General features: G+C 36.4%; 2 protein-coding genes across 2 annotated transcripts in view; one reads left to right on the top strand and one right to left on the bottom strand.

The window, feature by feature from the left end:
• RALGPS1 (Ral GEF with PH domain and SH3 binding motif 1) overlaps nucleotides 1-24670 on the top strand; it is a 3844659-nt gene that overhangs the window by 2641791 nt on the left and 1178198 nt on the right. The window lies entirely within an intron of this gene.
• Nucleotides 1-24670, bottom strand: part of ANGPTL2 (angiopoietin like 2) — a 166354-nt gene that overhangs the window by 92255 nt on the left and 49429 nt on the right. Inside the window, exon 2 of the mRNA XM_044058345.1 lies at nucleotides 482-1356. Coding sequence (XP_043914280.1) covers nucleotides 482-1298 — 817 coding nt within the window. The 5' untranslated portion in view covers nucleotides 1299-1356. The remainder of the gene's footprint in view (nucleotides 1-481; nucleotides 1357-24670) is intronic.

Below are 24670 nucleotides of genomic sequence, written 5' to 3'. Positions count from 1 at the left end.
TCTCCAGGATTACACTTGGTTTGGGTATCAGTACTTTGCTTTTACAACTTATTGATGTTAGTGGTAGTGATTTTAACACATTTGGAAGCATATCATATGTTAAATGAAAAACATCCTCCTTAGTTATATCAAATGCTAGTGCAATATAAAACAAAAGAAAAAAAGAGGAATATCAAATTATACAGCAATGTTCCTCCTTTAACAAAAATATTCATGCTAAAGCTTTATGCTTGCCTTATCACATCCAAATGCAGGCACACACACACACACACACACACCTCTCTACTTGGGTGTTTCTACCTTTTTATGATGTACATTCAAAAAGAAACTACAATAAATAAATAGTACATATTTTATGTTCATATACAGTTGTTTGCATGTCTCTACCCCACCTTAGTGCTTTGACTTTGTAATGGTGTAAAGCAACAAAGAGTGTACACATGTAACAAACTGTAGATGTGGTACTTAATATCTGACTTACCTGAAGGCTTATCCATTGCAGTCGAAATGGCAGGTTCTAATGGCATTGTGGTTGATGGTGTTGGTACCAAAACCTTTAGATTCTGGTCACTCTGAATCTCATTGGTGATCTGGTTGGTAATGCGGTTATAGGTATGAGGGTGATAGACTCTAGGTGGCTGCCTTGGTGGCTGTGGTATTGGGGCTGGGACTGGCTTGATTGGTGTTATTCGCTGGCACTGCTCCTCCAACTGCCTGATGATAATGGACTGATTATTAGTAAGTGAGGCGAGGTGCTGGTATTTATGCTCAAGGTCTTTGTACTTGTTAGAGAGCTGAAGCATTTCATTGGTCTGATTCAAGATCCGATTCTCCAGCTGAGAAAGCTCTAATGCATTGTCTCTTTTCCTTATGATTTCATGTAGAAGTTGCATGTAAAGTTGTGTAACTCTGGAATTCATATTGCGGCTTTCCTTTCGAAGCAGTTTTACCTCATTAACAATCCCCCCATCAACTTCTACCAGCTGCTGCAGTGTCTCTATTTGTCTTTTTTGTTTTAAGAGTTCATTGTTTAGCACATCCAGTTCTTGTTTATTTACCTTGTTATCAAGAACGGAATCAGGTTCCTTAGAATTCACACAAATGGCACCTGAAACCTTCTGCTGGGGTACAATAAAGGTATATGAACATTTATTCTCCTGTGTGTCTGTAGATCGTTTATCCTTATAAAGCAAGCCCTGATCAGTTATTTCATCTATGACATCTTCTTCAACTGCTTTACTTACTGCTGGCATAAATATAGTTAGGAGAAACAAACAAAGCCATCCCATTGCCTCCATTGCACTTCCTTCACTCAGTCCTTTATTTTAATGGATTTTGCAGGTATGAATCTGTGAACTAAAAAGCAACAGAATTGGTAACTGGAATTTAGAATATGGAATGCAGTTAATACTAAATTTTGATATAGATTAGAAATGAGAGTAGGTGAACATGGGAGATCCGATAAGAGTACTACTGAATATCATTATTAGACTATGCTGTGTACATAAATAAAATATAGCTATTAATTCTCTCTTGCTCTCAGAGGCTTCAGTATTCAGAAGTTTTGATTCTTTTATACAAAATTAATTCACAGTCCCCCTCTCTTTCTCCTCTGTATGTTCCTGACTTTGCAGCTTATTTTTAGCCGTAAATTTATTGAGTGTAATGTAAGGCAGTTCAGAGTAGCAGAGGTTAACACTGCTTGTTCACAGCACCTGGTTCATTGAATCATTTCTTGACTAAGGTTCTGTGTTTGCAGAGCCTGCATGACCCATTTGCATTGCCAGCTGTATCTGTCCTACCACATAACAAAGACGTGTTTGGATGAACTGGCAGATCTCCTCCTTCCCCTTATGTGTGTATCCTGCAATGAATGATGTCTCATCCATTATTATTTCCAGGCATTACTCACCTTATGTGCCAGATAGGCACTGGCTTCCCTACAACCCTGAAAAGGTTAATGTTAGAGAATAAATGAAAGAATGCCTGAGCATTATGCAGTGTAGCTCTCTTCTCATACACACATTTCGATTTTTGTAGACAATAACATAAAATCCTTTTTTTTTTCATATACATTTTGTGACATTATGAAATCCCACTTTTGCAAGATACCTCATTTATATTGTGACCTCATGTACAATATTTTTTGGTGGATATTGTTTAGTAAAAATAGCTTCTTAGAAGTTTGCATTAGATAGTTTTTGCCTCCTTTCTTTCATGCAGTTTATACTGTTAGATCAGAAACGATATTATGCTCCAGGCTGAGATACAATATCTGAGAATTCCAAAAAATTGTTCTGTGCTAATGCCAAAGTCCCACCAGACACGAGTGCAATATCCAAAAAGAATGGCGGGACACTGACACTATGATGACTTCTTATTTATTTGCTGGTTGTTTACCAGGATTGTGGGTTATTCCAGTTTCAGACATAGCCTAAGCCCAAGGCAAATGCATACATAGTTGACATTATAGGAAAATACACTTCACATATAAGACGAGATGCATAGATAAATATATCAACTAAGAGCACTGTAGTATAGTCAGCATGGAGTAAATGTGCATCACCACAGTCAATGATTTCTTAGCAACATCAGAAACAGATATAATCACATGTGTGCTACTCATATTACTTGTATAATTACCATGTGTACTGCAGATCTCATCAGGAGAATAAGGACAAGTCGTCCTAATGGAAGTACTGTAAAATGAGACGCTTGCAGTTGGTATCCAAATTACCTGAAAATGTGCAGAGGCCAGGCATGAGGTACTTATATATACCTCTCAACCTCTATCATACCTCTCAGCTGTACAGATTTTTGCAGAATGTCCAGATTTTTGCCTCATATTTTGGTCTATTTTTCATAAAATTATGGTTTTCTGTCAAATTAGTGGCAAATAATTGAAGACTGAAGTTAGAAAATAATGACAGGCATTTAAGTTTCAAACTTCATACCCTTCAGAAAATTCATGCTAATGCAAAACCTGTTAGTCTATTGACTTTCTAAGTTTGTAATAGCAATATTTAAATTTGTCCCTATTTTTGGTTCTTTGTCCTGCTTTTATTAAGGGCCTTGTCCAGATTTCTTGCTCTAAGAGGTTAAGAGGTATGAACCTCTTAGCACAAAACAAAATTTGGAAAAAGCCTAAAATAATGAGGGGGAGATACAAAGCCTCAAGAATAGGGGCAGATTTTAAATATTGTTCTTATAAACTTAGAAAGTTACTAGAATAACAGGATATATGTTATCATGCATTTTCTGAAGAATATGAAGTCTGAAACTCAAATGCAAGTCATTAGTCACTTCATTCATCTGTGATTTTCCTGAAAACTACAAATTTTATGATGAACAGACCAAAAATATGAGACAGCAATCTGGACATTCTACGAAAATTTGGACAGCTGAGAGAGATGGTTGAATGATGGGTATACTGTATCCCATATAGGGGTGATATTTGAAATAGTTGAATCTTTCCAGTGGCCATACATCTAAGAAAATAATGGCCTTCATTAGCCTTTTTCCAGTATGTAAGGGAAGAATGTTATCCTAAAAACTGTAGTCTGTATAATAAGGCACAAAGTATATGGCATTCCAGTTACTTTATGGGGACCATTCTGCCTTTCCATCAGCTTGTAATAATACTACCTTATAAGGACCAGGGGAACAAACATAATGATATAATATTTAGTGACTTCTAAACTTTAGGTTTCACCGGAGAAAAACAAAACCTCATAAAACAATGGACATGGGTATAAAATGAAAGCTACCACTTTTTTACTCACCTGAGAAACCCTGCTTACACTTTTGTATCTATTTCTGAGTACCACATTGTTGCTTGACCTTTGAGGTGAGGCAGGTAATCTAGGAAGTCCTCTTGGGTGATGAATGGGTTTTGTCTGAAGCTGTACAAGAAACAGCTGTTGTATCTGAGTGTTTATTTTCTAGGGGACAGGAATGTCAGTGACAGCATTGTTACACGTACACAGCACCTACAAGATGAAACAATATAAGTGGATGCTGTTTTCAGAGTAAACAAAAGCCAGGAATGCTTAATATTAATATAATGCTACATTTCTGAGCAGAGCTTTGTATGAAAGGTTTAGTAGGATTCCTTGGCCAAATACACAAGGACTACTGAGCAGTCAGAATTTTCCAGGTTGTTTAATCTCTCCCTGCCATCCCACAATGCCTAGTTTTCTCTTTCCTATCCATTTCTTGTCTGGCCTGAAGAGCCATGGGAAGTGAAAGAGTGAAGGGAAAGAAACGCCCCACTGCTGGAGTTCTAATCACAGAGCTTGCAGTAATGGCAAGTATCTGTAACATTCATATCTGATATTGTAGAGCTCAGCCTTTGAGAATAGCTAGGGCAAAGTCATTACCAACATTTCTTGGTGGATACTGCCTGATGAGATCATTCGCTCAATCATGATGCCCATAAAGGAAATTCTGGATATGGTCATCATCCAGTTAATAATATTTTATAAATACAAGCTGGGAAATAGATTGCTGAACAGAAGTTTTCTCAAAGAAAGTATTGCAGAAGAAGACCATGACAATTGGCCATTGGGAGAACCTGCAGTCCTTTATCATATTTCTAGTAGCATAAAGCTATAAAGTTAGGAAACCACTTAGAAAAGGTAACATGGTATGAGTTTGGTACAGGAACATGGATCAGTTAACAGTGAAAACTGAAATATAGCCATGTCCATCACAGATACTTTCAACTGTCAAAAAATTAAGAATGTAATCATAAATAACTGGAGATTTTTTTTCTGTTTTCCCCAACTTTATTACTCAGATGGGTCAGAATCTGAAACTTAATCACAAAAAATCAAATAATTGTAAGCATATCGTGGAATCTGATAATAGTAGTACCAAGGTAAACTTCATAGCTGAGGCATTTCAGTATCAACATTGAAGTCTGTGTAAATATGTTGCCATCTCTGCCACCTAATTTAGTAAAATCCCTAACAAGTCTTATTCCGCACCTGGATTTTTAAATTGTTCTTTAACTTGTGTTGTCTATATAGCAATGTCCACTAGATACAAAGCTTTTTACATAGTTCAGACACTGGGGAAAGTTGCACCAGGGTTTATAAGCAGGTCTACAGTTTTTTTGTGTCTTTCGGCTTTTCCTGGTTAGGGGTCGCCACAGCAGAACTCCAGTCCGCTAATGATTGGCAGTAGAGTTTTACGTACTGGCTTGCCGGGCCTAACACACAACCTTCAATGAAAGAACGCCCATTCACGCATGTCGCTACACAGAAGATGCTCTAACTGAGAATCTACAGTGTTAGATACAAAAGTGTCTGTACTGCTTTGTATAAGCATTCCCTTGATTGTGGGTGTTACAAAAGATTATTGTTTTATATAATCAATACTGATTTTGTCAGCATGAAGATAGTCATAGGGAAAACATTTTAAAATGGTTAGGTTTTATTAACTGCCCTTATTTTCCAGGAATCAATGAATACATCAATTTTAAATGTGTTTTAAAAGTAAAAATATTGACAACTAGGTGAGTTGAATCACATGCTTTATGCCTTGTGAAATAACCCACAAATATGATGGATGTTTTTGCATAACTACACGTGTCAGTGGTGCAACAGATAGCGCACACACCTTACTGTGGCTTCTGTTCCCACACTAGCTAGTTCGATTACTGATAATGCAGTGCAGCATAAAGCGGTGTTGCACTCCTGAGTGTGTTATCCTTTGGATGACACATTAAAACAAGGCTTCATCTGCCTGAGTTACTGGTATCTCAGGTGGATGTAAAAAATCCCATGGCACTTTTCAAAAAAAGTAGGGGTCCTTTATTTTATACTGTTTTCAAAATGTAGACATATTTGTGTTGTACATATATATTTACACTTTATAATATATACAGTATGACAAATTCTTGAAAATACAAAAAAAAGTCATTCTTTAATCCCCCAGTCTTTTTGCCAAAACCAAAATCTAAATGTTGTAAGTATTTATGCCCTATCCCAGATTTTATGCATTTATTTATTTATTTTATTTATTTTACATTTGTTTACCGGGATAGTCAGACTGGATATATGTCAATTTTCAGTGGAGGCCTTGGGAGAAAAGCTCCAATTAGACAAATTACAAAGATAACATATAAAAAATATAAAATATAAAAAAGTATAAAACCAACATTTGCAACAAAGAATAAAAACAAAGTGAGTATGTACAATGGTTCGTGGTGTTCCCTAAAAGGAATACAAAATTCACATGGTCAGAAACAATTAAAGGTAGGAGACATTAGACAGCATACAGAGCTTGGTGAAATAGTTACCTGTTTGATATGAGATTCTCCTTTCAGTATTTAACTTAATCAGGATTGGTACACAGGCAGAGCCAGTTCATTTTGAGATACTGTTTGAGGTTATTTTTGAATAGTCCTATAGAGGATTGTAGGGTTATATGGTTTGTCAACGAATTCCAGGTTTTGCCAACAAAGTTGGCAAACAGGGATTCACCAGTAGCATTGTTAGCTTTGTGGGTTTGGATGAGTAGTTTGTTGGCTGATCACAGGGATCGATTAAACATAACTTCTTTAATCCTTGCTATCCAAGGTTTCCAAACAACAGAAGATAAAATCCTATCCATTTTTTCAACATATTATGTACTTTTAACAGCATAATACCCATAGAAAATAATATTCATATTTAAGTCGTCTACCTTTTTATACCAAAGAAACTACTTAAAAAATGTATTTCCATAATAATTTCACCGTGACACAACCCTAAAAGACATGTTCAAAAGTTTCCAATTTTGTACAGAATAAAAACAGTCTTTGAGTCATTATTTTGTATAACATATTTCCTTTGGTTTATTATTAATATGTCGAATGGCAAAATAGTTTCCGTTTGGCATATTGAAAGTCCGAATGTCAAAGCAGCTGAACGAATTCAGCAGATTTGACATTGTTTCCAAACACAATTTCCCTAACCGCACTGTACCACAATCTCTGTACAGTTCTTCATATTTATATTAGCGAATGCACAGTATATTCACTAATAAAAATTTTTGGACATCGAGATGTTCAACCAGACGAAAATTTGAACATCTGTATTTTCAACTTTTCATCTGCATACATCTCGGCTCAAACTTATAATAGTAAGCCATTTCCCTTAACTAGCAGTTTGTTTATATCTAATCTCCAGAAAACGTACTTACATGCTACCAAATTCTTAAATCTATTTCTAGCCCTAACCAAATAAACAATGCTCTCATTTAATACTTCCCAAAGATTCACAACAGAATATTTATTCAAAATATTCCTGTACCTCAGTTTTCTATTACAATTAGCATTATTAATATTTAAATCCTATAATCTTATTTTTGTTTGATTTCCCTAGTCTCTTATTTTATTTTTTATTTTTATTTTACACCTCCATCATTCTCCATATTTAACCAGAAGAGCTTGAGTTATAATTCAGTTATTTTTACTATATTTATATGTACCACCCCCTTCCCTCTTTTTGGTACCTATCTTCAAATGTGCTTCTAAGGTAGTTTTGAATATTAAGTCTGAAATATTTTCTGTTGAGTTACTTTTGTTCATAGTCCTAATTGTCGTTCATGGTATATTTTTTGCCTTAGAAGTCATATGAGATTTATCAACTACATTTTTGCCTTAGTTATAAAGTTATCTGTGATTTGACAACTCAGTCTTAAAAACTTTCTAGTTTCAAATTAGATTTAAGACTTTTTTTAAATCTGTAACTAGACTTTTTAGTCAAAAACCATGATTAATTAGCATAGATCAGACTGTGCCTTAGATTTAGCTGCCTCTGCCATATTCACGGAGCTTCTTCAACCAAGGATAGTTTGTTGATGCACAGATGCCAGGAACTTTGATAAATGCCAGAAGGCATGTAGATTTTTACAGAAAGCCAAAGTGGTCTGCAGAGAAAGTATGGAAAAAGAGAGAGAATAGCACTTAAATTGTACCTTAATTTCATACAGCATTCTTTGTACTAAATTAAAAGACAAGAGAGGTGCACTGAGAAAAAAGGTCAAACGCTGTATAGTATTGCCAGACACTAAGATGGTGTAATGTTCTGCTCTGTGTCATGTTTCTCTTAAGATCTTCCATTTATTTCTTGATGTACCAAAGTGAGGTATTTTTGGCAGACTTGACAGTAAATTCAGAGTACCTTTAAATTGCTGTATTACAGTTTCCTGGCTGAATGTTATACTTCTCTTTTAATTCTTTGATGACTCAGTGATGCATTGACATGTACCTACTGGTAGATTCTTACTAATAAAACTATGCAATTATGAACACGTGCAAAGAATGATTGGTCATTACAGGATGGGTTCTTCCCTTTTACCCATTACTTTCCAGGATATGGACTGGCTCTCTGTGGGTCACACCGCGTGCATACGGCTAAGAAATCTTGCTCACCAAGATCACCACTTCATGTGCTACATACATACACAGAGATACACACACACACACACACACATCTTGTTTTCAATTACTCTTTGAAAAAATGAGTCATTCTTTGCTTCTTCATAGTATGGCAGCATATTCATGGATTGAAATAAGGAAAGGGCTGTTAATCACTGATCAAAGAGATAATACTTTGGTTTGTGGAGCTTTACTGCATTCATGTGCCATAGCCTGCATTTTATTATTCTTCCATTTAAATATTTGCCATTTTGTTATTTTGCTTCATTTATATTCAAACCTACCTATGTGAATGATGTTTGTTTCTGTCACATATTGAGTTGAATATTTAAATCCAAAGGAATGCTTATGCACAAAACAGTTTGTTTCATTTACAGATCTATCACATTGTTCTTGCGGTGTTTGTCCTTGTGATAATGTTTGTTCTACTTATGTGACCACTGCAGTGCTGTAATGTAACCAGAGCATAAAGGTAGTTGGAACATTCAGGAACATTCAACAGTGGTGGCCTTATTCTGCCATGAACTTTGCACTGCATACATTTTTTTTGTGATAATTGGCATGGAACATTAGACATAAAAAGGAATTCATAAAGAATTGCACTGAGGCACAAGTTTGTTATGCTCTCGATGCCAATTTGTTTTCTTGCATGTGATGGTAAAATGATGTTATTCCAAATGTCACTCTACAAAGAGTAATTTATTTGTATTGCAAATCTGAATAAGGAATTAATGCTGATTTATGCTATCCTTTGTGTGTGTGTGTGTGTGTGTGTGTGTGTGTGTGTGTGTGTGTGTGTGTGTGTGTGTGTATATATATATATATATATATATATATATATATATATATATATATATCGGTCCCCTTCAGTAGATCGAACATATAACAAGTTCGAACCTCATATGGCCGAGACCTTATGTTCAAACTTGTAAATGTTCGATAGGACTGAATGGAGATCTCCGTACAGTGCGCAACAGGAAGATTTCCCTTTTCCGCAATGTAGTGCGATCTCGGAGTTGGTATTTTTAAGTAAAGGAGGTGTGTGGGGTGTAGGGGGGCATAGCCCCCCTGCTACAGACATTTAATTTTGTTTTTTGTTGTTAGTTGTTTTTATTGGTCTCGGCCATATGTGGTTCGAACTTGTAATATGTTCGATCTGCTGAAGTAGATCCATATATATATAAATATATATATATATATATATATATATATATATATGTGTGTGTGTATATGTTTCCATTTCAAAATTTGTTGGTATTTATTGGTTCAGATAAAGGAGCAGTTGCACCCTTGGATTTTTCCTCAGCAATCACCTTCCCCCATGTGCAGCAACATTTCACAAAATGTTTTGTGTGGATAGCCATGTTATGTCATGCATACAGAGATTCCATAGCTTGAAAGAGCATGCTAAGTAGCTGCATAAGCAGAATGGCTGTTAATTATTTTGATATGTTACACATAGCTTTTGCATACGAGGTATGGTGCACTCGTTGCCAGTAGTGTCATATGAGGGGAGGGATTGTATGTCTGCATGTAGCTTGTGGGCTGGTCACCAAAGAAGATGCAGTTTATGTAACTGAGCGCCTGGACATTTCCCTGGGACAACTTCAGGCAAGTTGCAGATATGGAAGATGAGAAGTTAGGTGACCCTGGACAGCGAGCATATGGCTACACATATAAGAGCTAGAAGGGAGGACTCATGGCATTTGTCTGGATATCAGTGGTTTGGTTTTGTGTGTGTGTGTGTGTGTGTGTGTGTGTGTGTGTGTGTGTGTGTGTGTGTGTGTGTGTGTGTGTGTGTGTGTGTGTGTGTGTGTGTGTGTGTGCATGGCTGTGTGCACACGTGTGTATATGGCTCATTCTCTCTTTTTCTCTATCTGTGTTTTTGAGGTAGACAGCCTACACAATGAGCTTTACAATTCTGGTAATCTTAGCTATCATAATCACTGAACCTATATTTTACAGGTTAGATGGTGGGGGGGCTGCAGCACTAAACAAAGAATACTCTGTGACAAGGATGAGATAAGCGTCAATAGACACAGGTATTGCTGTATACTGCATGGGCAAATACTGTACAATGCATGGGCAAGGGGATGTCTTCCTTAGCCATACTGAATGTTCCAAAAGGCTGATCCAATCAGATTGGGAGCAGAAGCTGTCAGGCTTGCACCAGGGAGCTTATTAATACATGCATTGTATAGTCAGCTTGCTGGGCTCAGTGGAAGAATCCACAGTAATTCTTAATTGTGCAGTCCATGCTACTTTGTGATATGAATATGGTTTTATGATTTCCCATTGAAGTAAATACCTATCTTGTTTTCAGAAAATGTATGCAAGAAAAAAAATACTATCAGGGCATCATGGTAGTTTAGTGATAAAAATGTCAGCCTCAAAGCACTAGATTCTGAGGTTCAGTCTAACCCTGTGGTCACCGTAAGCATAGACTTTGCATGTACTCCCCATATATGCATGGGTTTTCTAGTGTTACTCCGGTTTCTTCACATCTCCCAAATAGATATATATTTATTGGTAAATCTTTGCTTGTGTACTGCATTTAATCTTAACCTTCTGGCCTGACTCATGGCTGAAAAAGTGTCAGAAGCAGACTGGTCGACTTACTTAGTTAAATTAATGTATTTAAATTAAATTAAAATGTAGGAACTGTAAGTCATTGACAATGACCAATTTGTTTACTTAGCTAGTAAATTCATTTAAAAAACTGAAAGGAAAATTTTAGAAAATGTAAATTATTTGCAAATCTTTCAAAGGGATAATAACACAGTGAGTTTTCATTGTTTGTACAGGCCAGGTTCAACAGTTTCTAGGTCAGAGCAAGTAAGTTATGAGATTTACATTAGAGACAAATGGATTTTCATGTCATGCCATGCCAAAGAAATTTAAACAGCTTAATTGTTAATAGAATAGAGTACTGGTGACATAAACAGAATCAAACTGCTTGATTAGTAAAATAATTTAATAAAGTACTGATCACATAAATTGACAGAATCCTTGCTTAGACATACAAGTTACACAGAGATACTCTCACTGCAGCTTTGCAATTTTCAGTATACACTGCTGTGCTTCACAATGAATACAAATGATATTAACACTATGCTGCTGATTTTCTCTGTAGTAGTTATGTCAAGTTATATTTTCTTTAAATTCTAAATAAATTCTGACTGGCCATACAGCTGAATGAAATTTTAAAATTAAAATACTGCTAATCATTGAACACATACTGAGCTAGTGTTACTCCCTTTACTCATAAAAAGAAGAGTTAGCTGCCCAGCCTTTTTTTCTAAAAATCCTTTCTTTCGCTGCAGCTGTATGTCTGCATTACAGTGATGTCATCCTTATTGTTCTGTCTCTTTAATCCTTCAGAGTTCACATTCATTTTGATTCATGTAGGAAGCTTGGCTAACTGCAGCTTGGTTGCCTATCTGTATTATGTTTAATACTGTCTTTATGATATATCCATTATTCAGTCAACTGCTCATGTCCGATATGTTTAACCATGGCATTTTATAAATACAAATCATACAAGGTATAAAAGCATAAAATTTCATACCTCACACAGTAAAATATGTAATACAGACCCTACTTTTTAGTATGTTGTCAACATCAGTGTAAATCTTCTCAAGTTTTGCTTCAGTACTGAGCTAGTAGAGTTAAGTTAACAGATATGTTACAGAAGAGAGTGATGTGTTGGTTGTGCTAAGATTTATTGTAATTAGTATTGAATTAATGTACATCCATACCATTTGTCTTTTTTGCAGCAAAATCACATTCTTTTTAAACAGATTCCAAAAGATTAGATTGTCTCCAAGTGTGAGTATTTGGCTTACCTAAATCATTTCAACTGAATAGTCTGTTATTTATGAACTGGTAACCATGACTTTCCATAGTGCTCCATTCTGAACATTTGCTTTATGCATAGTGATCATCCTTTTTCATGGTGTTTACATGCCACAGGAGATGGAAGAATAGTTGCAAGCCCACTTCTGAGTAATTTAAGACACATGCTCTTTGTCTCTGAATGGAGAGATGATACAACCAGTAAGAAAAGGAGAGTAGCCATAGCTCTCAACCGATCAGAGACAAATCTCAACATAATCAGGGACAAATTCTCAAATAATCAGGGACAATCAGGGACATTTTTTAAATATTTTTAAATATTTGTACTGTTAGCTTGAAACATTTGCAAAATAAGAGAATGTGGATCAATACAGATTTTCTGATGTAAAATGTCTGTAACTCTGAATTACTATCATTATTTATTAAGGACAATTCACCACCGTTTCTTCAGCAGTCACCAGTTTTAAGAGGGATTAAGAGGGACAGACCTACAATCGGAGTCTAAATGAGGGACGTCCCTGAAGATCAGGGACAGTTGAGAGGTCTGAGAGTAGTATTGCTGGAATTGAATTCATCCTCAGATTTTGGTGAGTGCCTTCACATGGTGGACCTTGTTTTAGCAAAATCTCAGCAAAACAACACTGATATATAGACTGTATTTTATATGTCATATATCATGGACAGAAGTAGGTTAAAAAATAAAAAAGATAGCTGGGTGCACAAGTCCCAGGACAAAAAAGTGCCCAATCCTGCTATGCGCATTGGTGCCAGGAATGGAAAAATGACATTCCTATAACAGGGTTAGGCCAGCCTCAGGAGGAGGATGGTCCCTTGTTGTAGAAGGTCGTTGTTCAGAAGACACACAAAAACTGACAGGCCAGAAAAGAGCCATAAAGATGATAGAGTGGATAATTAAGGAGAAGGAGGACATAATGTATTGTTGCTATCATGCAAGAAGTCCAGCATTTGTAGATAGAAGACATCAGTGCATGTAACTCTGTATGAATTGCTGAAGGAGTCAATTCTGGGCACATTGTGAGTTCTGCGAAGAGCACTTTTGGTTAACATCAAAGACTAAAACAATACTCATTCCATGAACTTTAATCATACTTTGAGTTAGGAATGAGGTCCATTCCGGTCATAATATTAAAAACCCAAAAGATGTGGAGAAATTAAACTGAGAAGTAAACATTATGAATCAAAGATAAATATATTGCTGGTAGTCTTGGATGTATGTTGCACTGCCCAAAGCCGGGTAAGCTGATAAAAACTTAGTGGATGTGTGAAAAGGATTTACTATACAGGTGTATATACTTTTTGTGGGGGGGGGGATAACTAGCTTGTGTGTTTCAGTACTGTTAAGTCAACTTGAAAAGAAGGAACACTTATCAATAAGTGTAATGGAAATTAGTTCAGATTCCACCACAACCCATTAAAAACATGAGAGTGTGGCTTGAATCCACCCTACTAATGACAAGCAGATGCACTGGAGACCATGGAAAATAGACCACTAACTTCAGATATTAATAATTACTGGGGTTGTTCTACACATGAATAATCAAAATCTAACACTACCCATAATCTGGTCGCAAACAATATTGTCTTTCCCACTGCATCAATTAAGTAAACAAGTGTCTAAACCAAAATGCACTAATCCATTCAGTATCTTGTAAAAAAACAAGCTAATTTCTATAGCTTTTCATCACAACTATAGGAGTGAATATTAGACACATCCTTAGAATTCTGAAAACATTCTATATTATTTCATAGTACCACCATGTATACACATGCACGCACATGCATGCAGATGTTGTTGATGAACTCCCAGAGGCAGACTCAGCTTCTATCCAGGTTATATCACTCTTATTATATGCATGTGTGCATTGAGCTAGGAATGCCTGATAGGCTCTGCCTGCAGTTCCTCTTGACTGTTTCTTAGAGTGCATGTGTTTCTTTGAACGAATGTGGTTCTTAGAGTGCACGTGAACACCATTTTCTGTCACACAAGCCCAGCAGTTCTGATATGGCCTGCATAGATAGCACTGGTAGTATCCATTCCAGAGTACTGAAAATAGTCTGCACATGTAACAGCTAATTAAGGCCTCATTCTCATATCAGAGGGAAAACACGTCATTGCAAAGGTAACGTCTGAAGAACATATAACTACATACTGTTTAGTAAGTAAGAAATAATCACATTATTTAAATAAAGTTATAATAATGCAAGAGAAATCAAAATGAATGAGGTAGGTAAATTAGCAAATATTAATCCTTATTTTATTTTTATTCCTTTTTATTCTAATGATGACCTTGTTGTTCTCATGCACTCATCCAAGGATTTTATATATCTATGATTTGGGAGTTGTTGAGGGCATTTTACATGGATTCCAGGTTTACAATAAATGTAAGGAAAACCGAGGCTCTCTCTATTGGGTATGAGCCTTATCCTCATGGGCCTTACTGGAAGTCAGCTAAAAGGAAGGTTGCAGAAAATTTGCATATAGAGAGCTGGGTTGATGGCAAGTAATTAATATATCAGAAATGTAATCTCCTAAAAATGCCTGATATTATTTACTCACATCAGTGGCATATGCATTGCAACCAGTATGTAAGCAGAGGGGGATATCTTATGTTGCTGTTTGGGGGAGAGTGATATGCCGTAAGGTTAAAGTAGCAGGTTTGATCATGTATAAGTCTAAGAGTGAAGTGCATCCCGATTCCAGAACATATCATCTCTCTATTTCCAGTTCATGTTCATGTTTTGGCTGTATGGCCCCATGCAAAATAGAATATGCACTGGAAGTGAGCTGAGATTATTCTGATGAGAATGGTATGTTTGAAGTATGACCATAAGATATGGTTTCAATTTATTTGTGTTATGCAAGTCAGGTATCTCAGTGAGGGTGGTTACATAAGTTTCTGGAAGCCTGTAAGGTAATAAAGATTTTGTCTATAACACTGAGCATGAATGGCTGATTTAAGCTCTATTGGAATGGATATTTAGTGTTGTAGATAAACCTGTTGGGATACTGTGCACAATCTTTAGCTGTGCTTAAGTCTATGCTTTGAGGCTCAGCCTTTGGAGGGGACATAGGTTGTTGACTTCCTTCAGTGTGAGAGGAAAATATGTCTTGGACATGATGATCAACTTCCTTTTTCATTGATGAAGGATAAAATTGGCAGTGGACATCTTTTTGGGCTCTGGACAATGACCCCCCCCCCTTATGAATATGCTGCCATCACTGATCTAATGACCCAAACATTGACTGGGTGGTGGTGACATCATTTTCAGTTTGTAGTATCTCTAGGTTGCAGAGGGAATATTTTTCACCTCCCCCCTAACAGGGTCCCTTTTTGGGGTAAGCTGTAAAGTTACATTGGCCCCTTTTATTCCTCAGCCTGCCATGCATTGGTAGTTCATGTCCCCTCCATGATTTCTTTATTATTGCTGCTGAGGTTATTTGTGTGGCAGTTGTTGCATTTTTCATTTTGGTCTAATGATGTAATTAGTTTGATTTAAACCTGTCAGTTCAGATTCTTGGTAGTTAAGTCAACCAGGGGTGGCAGTTGATTGGGGCCAAATTTTTGTAGAATGCTCCGTTTTGATTCCCTTTTGAGGAGCAATTTTAACTATGTAGAAGGTTGTCTTGGGGTGGTGGTGTGATTGTTGTGGAACATTAACACTTTAATGTCTGGGATGCTTGTCCTTAATGAAGTTCTGATATTGTAGGTTGCCATTTTTGGACATTGTTTACCATAGCTAAGAAGTACAGTACTGAGGAAGCAAAGGCAGGTGGCCCATCCTGGTAGCTTAGACTGTCAGGAATGTGTGAAGTATTGCTACCTGAAGGAGGTTGCATTTATGTATAATACTGGATCTATTACACAGTCAACTAGGATGTGGGCTCATTTGAATAGACAAGTTTTCACTAAATTTGCTGAAATTCAAATTTTTGCTTCTCCTAGTCAAAATTAAAATGGGTTAGGTTTCTTTACTTGGAAAGATTATTCACTTGATGTTGCTCAATGTCTTTGCTATGGTGACATTGAGCTTAATTAACTTGCTTAAAAGGTTTTCCTTCTTTTTTCTCTAAGACTTTTCTTGCCCCATCCTTGTATGTGTATATGTTTAATAACATTTTAAAATTAAAAAAATAACAATTCAAAAGAGAAAGAGACAGAGAATTCTCATTAAGAAAACAGAAATCAATTTTTCAACTGGTCTTTCTGTCGAAAGTGTTTTCTTTTCTGCCTTTTAATCCTTTACTGTGAGCTAAATGAAGCAGACCAACAGGCATGGCAGGCTACCCTTCGAATGTTTTGCTCAGCAGTGATCTTTTGCTCAAAAAAGGGAGCTGGGGGCTGTTCAATTGTGTATTACAACTGCATTCATCTTTCAGTAGCACAAAATTAAGGAATAACATGGAGACGTTTTTGAAGATTTTTCTTGCTGTTCGTTTTTTTAAGAAATCATGCTTACAATAGTCATATTTCCATTTACTTTTGTAATCTGTCACTTTGTGGTGAGTTGCAGTTTTGATAACTTAGTTTATGAATTAAATCATGGAACTTGAATATGAGTCTCTTGATTTTGTGATGCTGACTTAAAAGTGAGCCTGGGGCAGACCTGTCTTGAGAGACTCAGTCCTTACCTAGCTGGTGGATTGACAGAAGAGGCAGATATGGAATCTGAGCTGAGTTGCTAGATTTATACATTTAAATCCTGATTTGTCCATTGGCAAACATAGGGCCACTCATCTTTAATAGTGTCAGTGCTAATACTGCAAATGAGTTAACAAAATAAGACTGATGGGAAGAAGTCAAGAATGTAATAAAGTTTCAGCTTTGTTCACCAGCATTATATTCCACTGTAGAATAATGCATCATGCAGTCATTGTATACAGGTCCTTGTATAGTGTCCAGGAAGCTGTTACCATCATGTCAGAGAAGGAATTGGTAATGTACCAGTTCATCAGGTGACGTGAGTAATACAGAATGGTGAAGTATAAGGTGTTTCAGTAGTGATTCTCATGTACCAGTTCATCAGGTGACGTGAGTAATACAGAATGGTGAAGTATAAGGTGTTTCAGTAGTGATTCTCAGTAAGAATGAAGAAAGGAGCTGTAGGTATATTATAAGGACTGTAACAAGGGCCCTAACAACCAGAATTATGTCCATTGTCTATACACTGTAGGAAAGGTGGGGGCGATGTATAACAAACCCATAAATATTCCACAAGCAGAAATATCTATAAGCAAAAATCATTTCTTAGAGAACCTATGCAAAAAAAGGTGGGGGAGAAACAGTTATGAGCAGCTTTGAGAGGATAAGATTTTAGTGTTATAGAATATTCCAGTCATGCTTTAATTAAATTGTTACAAAGTTTAGCATGATCTGTGCAGATCTGGATATTAAGTGGTATAATAATGCCCCAATGACATATTAGATGAAATAAGTGAAGTGTTAATCTGAAAATCAAAATGATATATAGAGTGTGCAGTAGTCCTTATATCCCTTTGTGCCTGTACAGTGGTTATCTTCATTCTCCCTGTATATATATCTGAGCTCTGTCTTAACTTACCTACATACATCAAGGCACACTTTATGATACTGAAGTTGAAATATTTAGATCCAGCCCAGTCTCATAAAGACATTCAACAGCTCCTGAAACTTAATCGTATTCTTGGGGCTATTTTATTATCACTGACTTATTTCGCCACACAGCATATCTTAGGTGTAACAGTATTGATTTTGCATAAGTTAAATAGCCCAAACTTGACTCCCTTTTGGATAATGGACCTTAAATTACTTGCTTATTTAGTTAATTTCTTTGGTGATCAAGTACTTTTTCGAGTCATTTGACCCTTTTTAGCCATGACCTGAGATCCTAATGGAAACAGCAGACATTAATAGATACTTAAAGTACAGAAGATACTGCTAGTGAAATCACAGACAAAAACAATTTTAAAAATTTAACATACAGAAAACAGGACTCACAACAGTTCACAAATGTTGACGCTACATTCATAGACACAAAGAAATTTTTAACAAATTAACAAAAGACATGCATGAACAACTGTCTCACCAAATTGTATCGCTAATAATCCTAACTGATATGACCAAATTAGCTTGTAATTTGGCAGGCCAGCACAGTTAAGTACTTCTAAAGGGTAACTAAAGACAGCTGCAACCAAGGAAACCAGATAATTATCCTTTTAATAAATGATTAAACTGGGCGCTATAGTTGAAAATCCATCACACAGATATCCTTCAGAGAGGTCTCATAGAAATGGATAACTGGTGCCAGAGCCATAGCCTTAAGCTAAACGCCAAAAAATGTATAGTCATACCCTTTGGTAAAAACAAGGTAACCCCAAGTTACCACATAGGTGGCAATCCATTAAGCACAAAAGAGGTTATCAGGGACCTGGGGACCCAAGTTGACAGTAACCTTTCTTTTGACACTCACATTGCCAAAGTGGTTAGGAGGACCTTCTACATTGCCCACCTGATTATGAAGGATTCACATCCAGATCAAGGAGGTCACTGTTCCTCTGTACTCTTCACTTATCAGACCAATGATTGAGTACAATGCCCCATTCGAATGTATCTTACCCGACACCTGCAGCAATTGGAAAGACCCCAAAGTTCCTCACCAAAAGGATAAAGGGGCTCAAAAATATGCCATATGCTGCCCGACTGAAGAAACTCCAGCTCTATTCAGTCGCATACCGTCTGCTCAGAGGTGACCTGTGCCTGACATACAAGGCCATGTCCAACCCCGAATTAATGGACATGCTCCACCTTAAAAATCCAAATCCACCAGAGCCACAAGAGCAAGAGATTTAAACCTCAACACGGATATAAATAGGACGTGCTGGAGGGACAGATTCATCACCCAGAGACTCCCTATGCTGTGGAACAGAATCCCGGTCCATGTGAGACAGAGCACCTCACTGGCTCTGTTCAAGAGGAATCTTGACCAGTGGATGGGAGATCGTAGGTTTACCCCGGGGATCATCTCTGTATCACTGCTGGACAGAGGCACGGCAAACTAATGGGTATAGTATTCTTCAACCTAAGGGGCGGTGAAAGCCACACAACTCTGGCTAGGCTTATAAATGCCCTAGGGCAGATAGCCTAGTATGAACCTATAACCTATGATTAAGTACTTTCATCTCATATATATCCCAGACTTCATTAGAATCAATTAAAAAAAGAGAACTTAAGTGGCAAATAAAGTTAAATACTCCCCTACATCCTGAACTTAATGAATATTTGTCTGTTTCAAGTATTTTAAAATTGTGATCTTATTATGTGTGAATATTTATATGTATTATTTACAATTATTTGAGTTATTGAATATTTTACTTTTAAATGTCGTAATTTAGGTGTGTATAGTATGCAAGAATTTTTGATTGGTAGAGTAGTGATGTGATTAAGTGGGTAATTTAAATGTGAATTGAACAATTTTTTAGTTATTGTTTGTGGTTGTTGGTTGCTAGTTCTTTTGGAATATGTCTATTTCTAAAGGGTGTTGAGAACTTGTAAGTATGCCTACTTAAAGGTATATATAGCTAGACATCTTAACGGTTTCTGTGATTTTTGTCTAGTTTTGTTGCTGTGTTCCTATGTATATAATGATAACATATGTCTATATTCTTTAGTCTGTACAATTTTACAAGCTGTTTCTAAGGTATGTAAACTTGGTGTATTTACAAAATGTCATTTCAATTACTACACGTTTATATGGTTATAAAGAGTATAACAGTATTATGATGCAAGTAGATAGCAGAAGAGAAAATACAGCTATATTTGTTCAGTTTGCTGAATGTAAATTCCCACGGCTGGAATTTTACCATTCTGCTGACATTAGTATTGTCAACAAAATCTGAGAAGGCATTTGCACTCATATTACTGCAAGAGTACAACTCTATGTCAGGATAAAATCCTTTGTAAGTCTATCTAGAGTGGTATTTAAACTGTGTCTGTGAAATAAACTCCTTTTTTATGGATCTTGAAAGGTAAAGAAATGTATAACACCACAGAAAAGATGAGCATTGCTATTTCAGGAGGACTATCCTACAGAGAGTACTGTCCACAATATTAAGTGTTCTTTCTGGGGTCTCAGTATCTCTTAACTGGCTGCCATTTTTTTTTTGTTATACTAATACATTGGATACCTTGTCCTGAAAGTAAGTAGGTCAGTAACTTGGTAATGGAAATGCTGCTGAATCTCAGTGATTGACAGTAAAGCAAACCGAATCACACACACACACACACACACACACACACACACACACACACAAATAATGGTTCTGCACTGTTACCAAATACATTACAAACAAGTGGACAGGAGGACAATAAATGCAAAACATGGCAGCTGATTAATGGACACAGCATACACATAAGCACAAAAGCAAACAACTGAGGCAAATATGCATATGCATATATATATATATGTATATGTATATATATATATATATATATATATATATATATATATATATATATATATTTATATACACACACACACATGCACATATACATGCACACACACACACACACACACACACACACACACACACATTGAGGCATGCATTCTTTTCTTCTGTTTCTCGTTTCATATTTGTCATGAAATGGCTAAAAGTGTTATTTTTCCATCATTTCTAGAAATTCAGGGTGTTTCCGTGGTGAATGTTTGGTGATAGTTCTTGAATAAACTCTGAAGGCTATGCTGCTTTAAACATTACTGCAGACTGACTTAATAGAAGTGGCCTAAATGAAGTGAGCTGCATTACTTCAGAAAGCACTAAACACAAACGCTGCCTTTGTAAAGTCTACCCCCTTGTTTGTTTTCATGATGTTTGGAAGAATTACTCATATCCTCCAGGGTCTTATTAGATATCTGTGGGCAGTAATTTAGTGCTCATGTGGATAACCTTAAGGATTTTTTGGCAAACAGCTGTCCACATTTAGAAGGACATTGTGTTTACTTGTGTTAAATGAAATGCAGAAGTGCCACATGGTAACTAATGATCTTATTCTTTTTGCAGAAGTTTGTGGATGGTCTGTTTACAAGTCAGTACTGTTGTTACATTACTTAAATGTCATTAATCCATTCTGGAGCACATTTTATTAAAATGCACATGGATGACAGAGTGAAAACAGTGCACGTATTATGAAAAGAATGGCAGAATGTTTTTTGAGGTGCTGACCTTGTAATCTCTGTCACTTTGAGTAGGGGGATTCAATACTGCTTCTGCCTTAGTTTGCTTGTACAGTAAATTTGTTGGCCTGCATTAGACACAGAGAGAATAATGGCCTTTAAAGATCTGACGAATTCTCAGATGCCAGAAAAAAATTAGAGAGGATTATTCTTTCAGCTTTTGCAGAAACCTGTTATCCTCATTTCAGTAAGGGCACATATATTTGCAGTATTTTGAAGTGCATTACCATAAATTGGAATTCTATGCTGAAACACACAAGGATAAAGTAGTGCAAACCACATTCTATGGGTGGGGAAATTAAATATGGATGCTAAAAGCATGTAAGTGTTGAGCAGTGAATGTGGTAGTTTGGGAAAACTGAAAAGAAGAACTGGGAAAGTGACTTAAGTAACAATTTATTTTCATTTAGTTGATGATGAATATTTTCTCCCTAAGATGAATTGTTCCCAGTTTGGAAAACAAATGCAAATATTTAAGGTCTGGATTAGCTGTAGTTAAATTAAGAGCTTGTTTTCAATTTCTTATTAACAGAAGTATACAGGGACCTTCTTAAGTCTTTCTTCCGTGACTCCATGACTCCTAGGGCTGTTGTAGAAATCTTTCCAGAGTCCATAGGTGGACTGTTATCCCCAGGGACCACACTTTATTAGAGTATCTACCCAAAAGTTACTTTTAACTCCAGTAACTCATCTGTTGTGACTCTAATGGGAGATATCTTGTAGATGCCCATGCATGTATGAGTTTCTGTATCTGTTCTGAGGGGAATTAACTACACAAAATGTTCTACTGCATGGGTGCTTGCTTTTTTTTGGGCCCTAGAAATCAGTCACCTATCAAACAACCCATGTAGATGTTCTTTAGCAGAAATGTTATATAGTGCTATATCCCAGCTCTTATTCTGACTTCATGAATGGCACCTCTTTGCTGCTGTATTACCTCTCATGACTGGATGACTCCCCCCTTTTCCTCGAGACTATCAAGAGTGTTCTGTAGGTCATTGTGCAATACAGACTCACTCCTCATTCATACAAAGCAAATGTCCCAATTAAATTAACACATTAAATCCACGTCACACATAAAACACAAGTAGAATCAACTTTGTAAGTGCGTCTAATATAAGAGCTACAAAAATACATTATGTACAGTGTAATAACAAAAAAAAAGAGCACTGTTGTAGTCTTTCACAGTGTAATAGAAACTGTTCCACAACTTAGTGAAATCTTGTGTCAACGAACAAGTTTTCACATTAAATCACATTTTGTTTGAATGTTTTGAAGTTGAAACTCTGGATAAACTACCCCCAAATGCTGGAAAATAGGATTAGATATAGGGGGAAGACTGCTTCTAACAGCCAGACTCACAGCTTCTACCACTATCTTCTATAACCTATTACCTTTAGGACTGTACCATTTCATATGGAAATAATCAGAATCCAAATAAATTACACTTCCAACATTTTTCTACATATCCTATGTTCTTCTGCTTGATTTCTTCTGGTATTAAGTGCCAGCAATGAATTAACTTTAACCTGACAAATGTCTGGTATAGAACCTTAGCAAATAATTTAATAAGATTCACTATCTTACCCCATTCTTCATCCGAAATTTTCCTTTGAAGCATACATCAGTAACTACAAGCTGACTTCCTTTTTCTTATGTAATGGCATAATAGTAATAAAAGCTTAATTCTGAAAACTTCCAAAATTATAACAGTGTTGTTTGGTACCTTTCATAAATGACATAGTAACTCTCAATCTCTTCTTATTCATGATCATATTGACAACCCCATAGATCAAGTAATCTGCTTCAAATACCTTGGTACGTGGATTGATCCCACACTGAACTTTTACTTTCACCTAAAATAAATATGGAAAAAAATAAATTCCCTCCTATTTTTTGGTCCTGTAAAACTTCATCCATTCTTTCCAGACCAACCAGGAATGGCATAGGGAAAGGCATTTTAATTGCACAACTTGAATATGGATGTCCACTGGTTGCAACAGCATCCAAGAAAAGCTCCTCCACTATCCAAGCTATAAAGAACTCTGTCTGCCATTTCATTACCCTCTCCTCTAGAAATGAACCTTATTTTATTACACTTAAATCAAATTGCCTACCTGTCCAACAATGTTGCAACCTGATTCTTGGATCCCAACCCCACAAACTCCTCAAAGAGCACTCCTGTCCTTCCCTTGCCTGCGACTTATTCAGATGATCCCCAAATTTCAGTTCAAGAAGTCCCACTTAGGGACGAAAGCGCTTAACTGTGTGTAACAAATCTGTGATGTTTTATCTGGACTTTTGCTGCTTTTTTCACATTTCTGATGTGGTTATTAGTTACAGTCTAAGAAGTCTTAATCACTCTGGTCCACTTCTTCAGTGTCGTAGAACCAGTACTTCATTGCTGTAATCATGCCTGCTACATCCTAAGCATCAAATTCTGGGAATTCCTTCCTTCTTATCTTAAAGACCTCACCTCATAACCCTCATTCCTTGCTCAACTTTATGATCATCTTACGTCCAAGTAAGTTTGCAGATGCTTTTGTTCTTGATGCATCCAATGATCTCCTAGTCTCCACTTCACCTGCCAAACACCTTTGTCTTGCTCACATTATTTCCCTACACTGACATGTGACATCTCTGCCACATTACACATATTGTGTAGAGTTCATTTCTGTATATCCTTACCTTACTTTTGCTATCTATTACACTTTGTGCTCTTTCCCTTCACTGTTTCACTCTCTTCTTCCTTTTCCCTCTGTACTCTAACCATCCCTTCCTATTGTCCCTTATACTGTGTACATTCTGATTATTACTGTTATTGCTTCATTGCTATATTCACGCAGCGTTGTGTTTGTATCCGTAATACTTCTTGTTAACTTGCTTGACCACTGTCATTTATTTTTGTTTGAGCTGTGGCAGAAATAGGCCCATTTGGAGCAGTGCTCTAGCCCAGTTACCAAACTGAATGAATGAATAAATAAGTACTGGATCATTTGTCCTTTTTCGTAACCATGGAAACCTTATGCTTTTGTACTAAAGGGTGGTAAAATAATCCTATAAAGCCTCAACAATCCAGAGTAGGTATACAGAATCCATTTCAATTTTTGGCTCATCAGGCTTACTAACCCCTGACAAAGTTGCTGCTTATCTGTTTTC

Source organism: Protopterus annectens, chromosome 16.part0 (assembly GCF_019279795.1).
Source record: "Protopterus annectens isolate FY-2018-M chromosome 16.part0, PAN1.0, whole genome shotgun sequence".
Taxonomy (NCBI): Eukaryota; Metazoa; Chordata; order Ceratodontiformes; family Protopteridae; genus Protopterus; species Protopterus annectens.
This window is presented reverse-complemented; position numbering and strand designations above follow the sequence as displayed.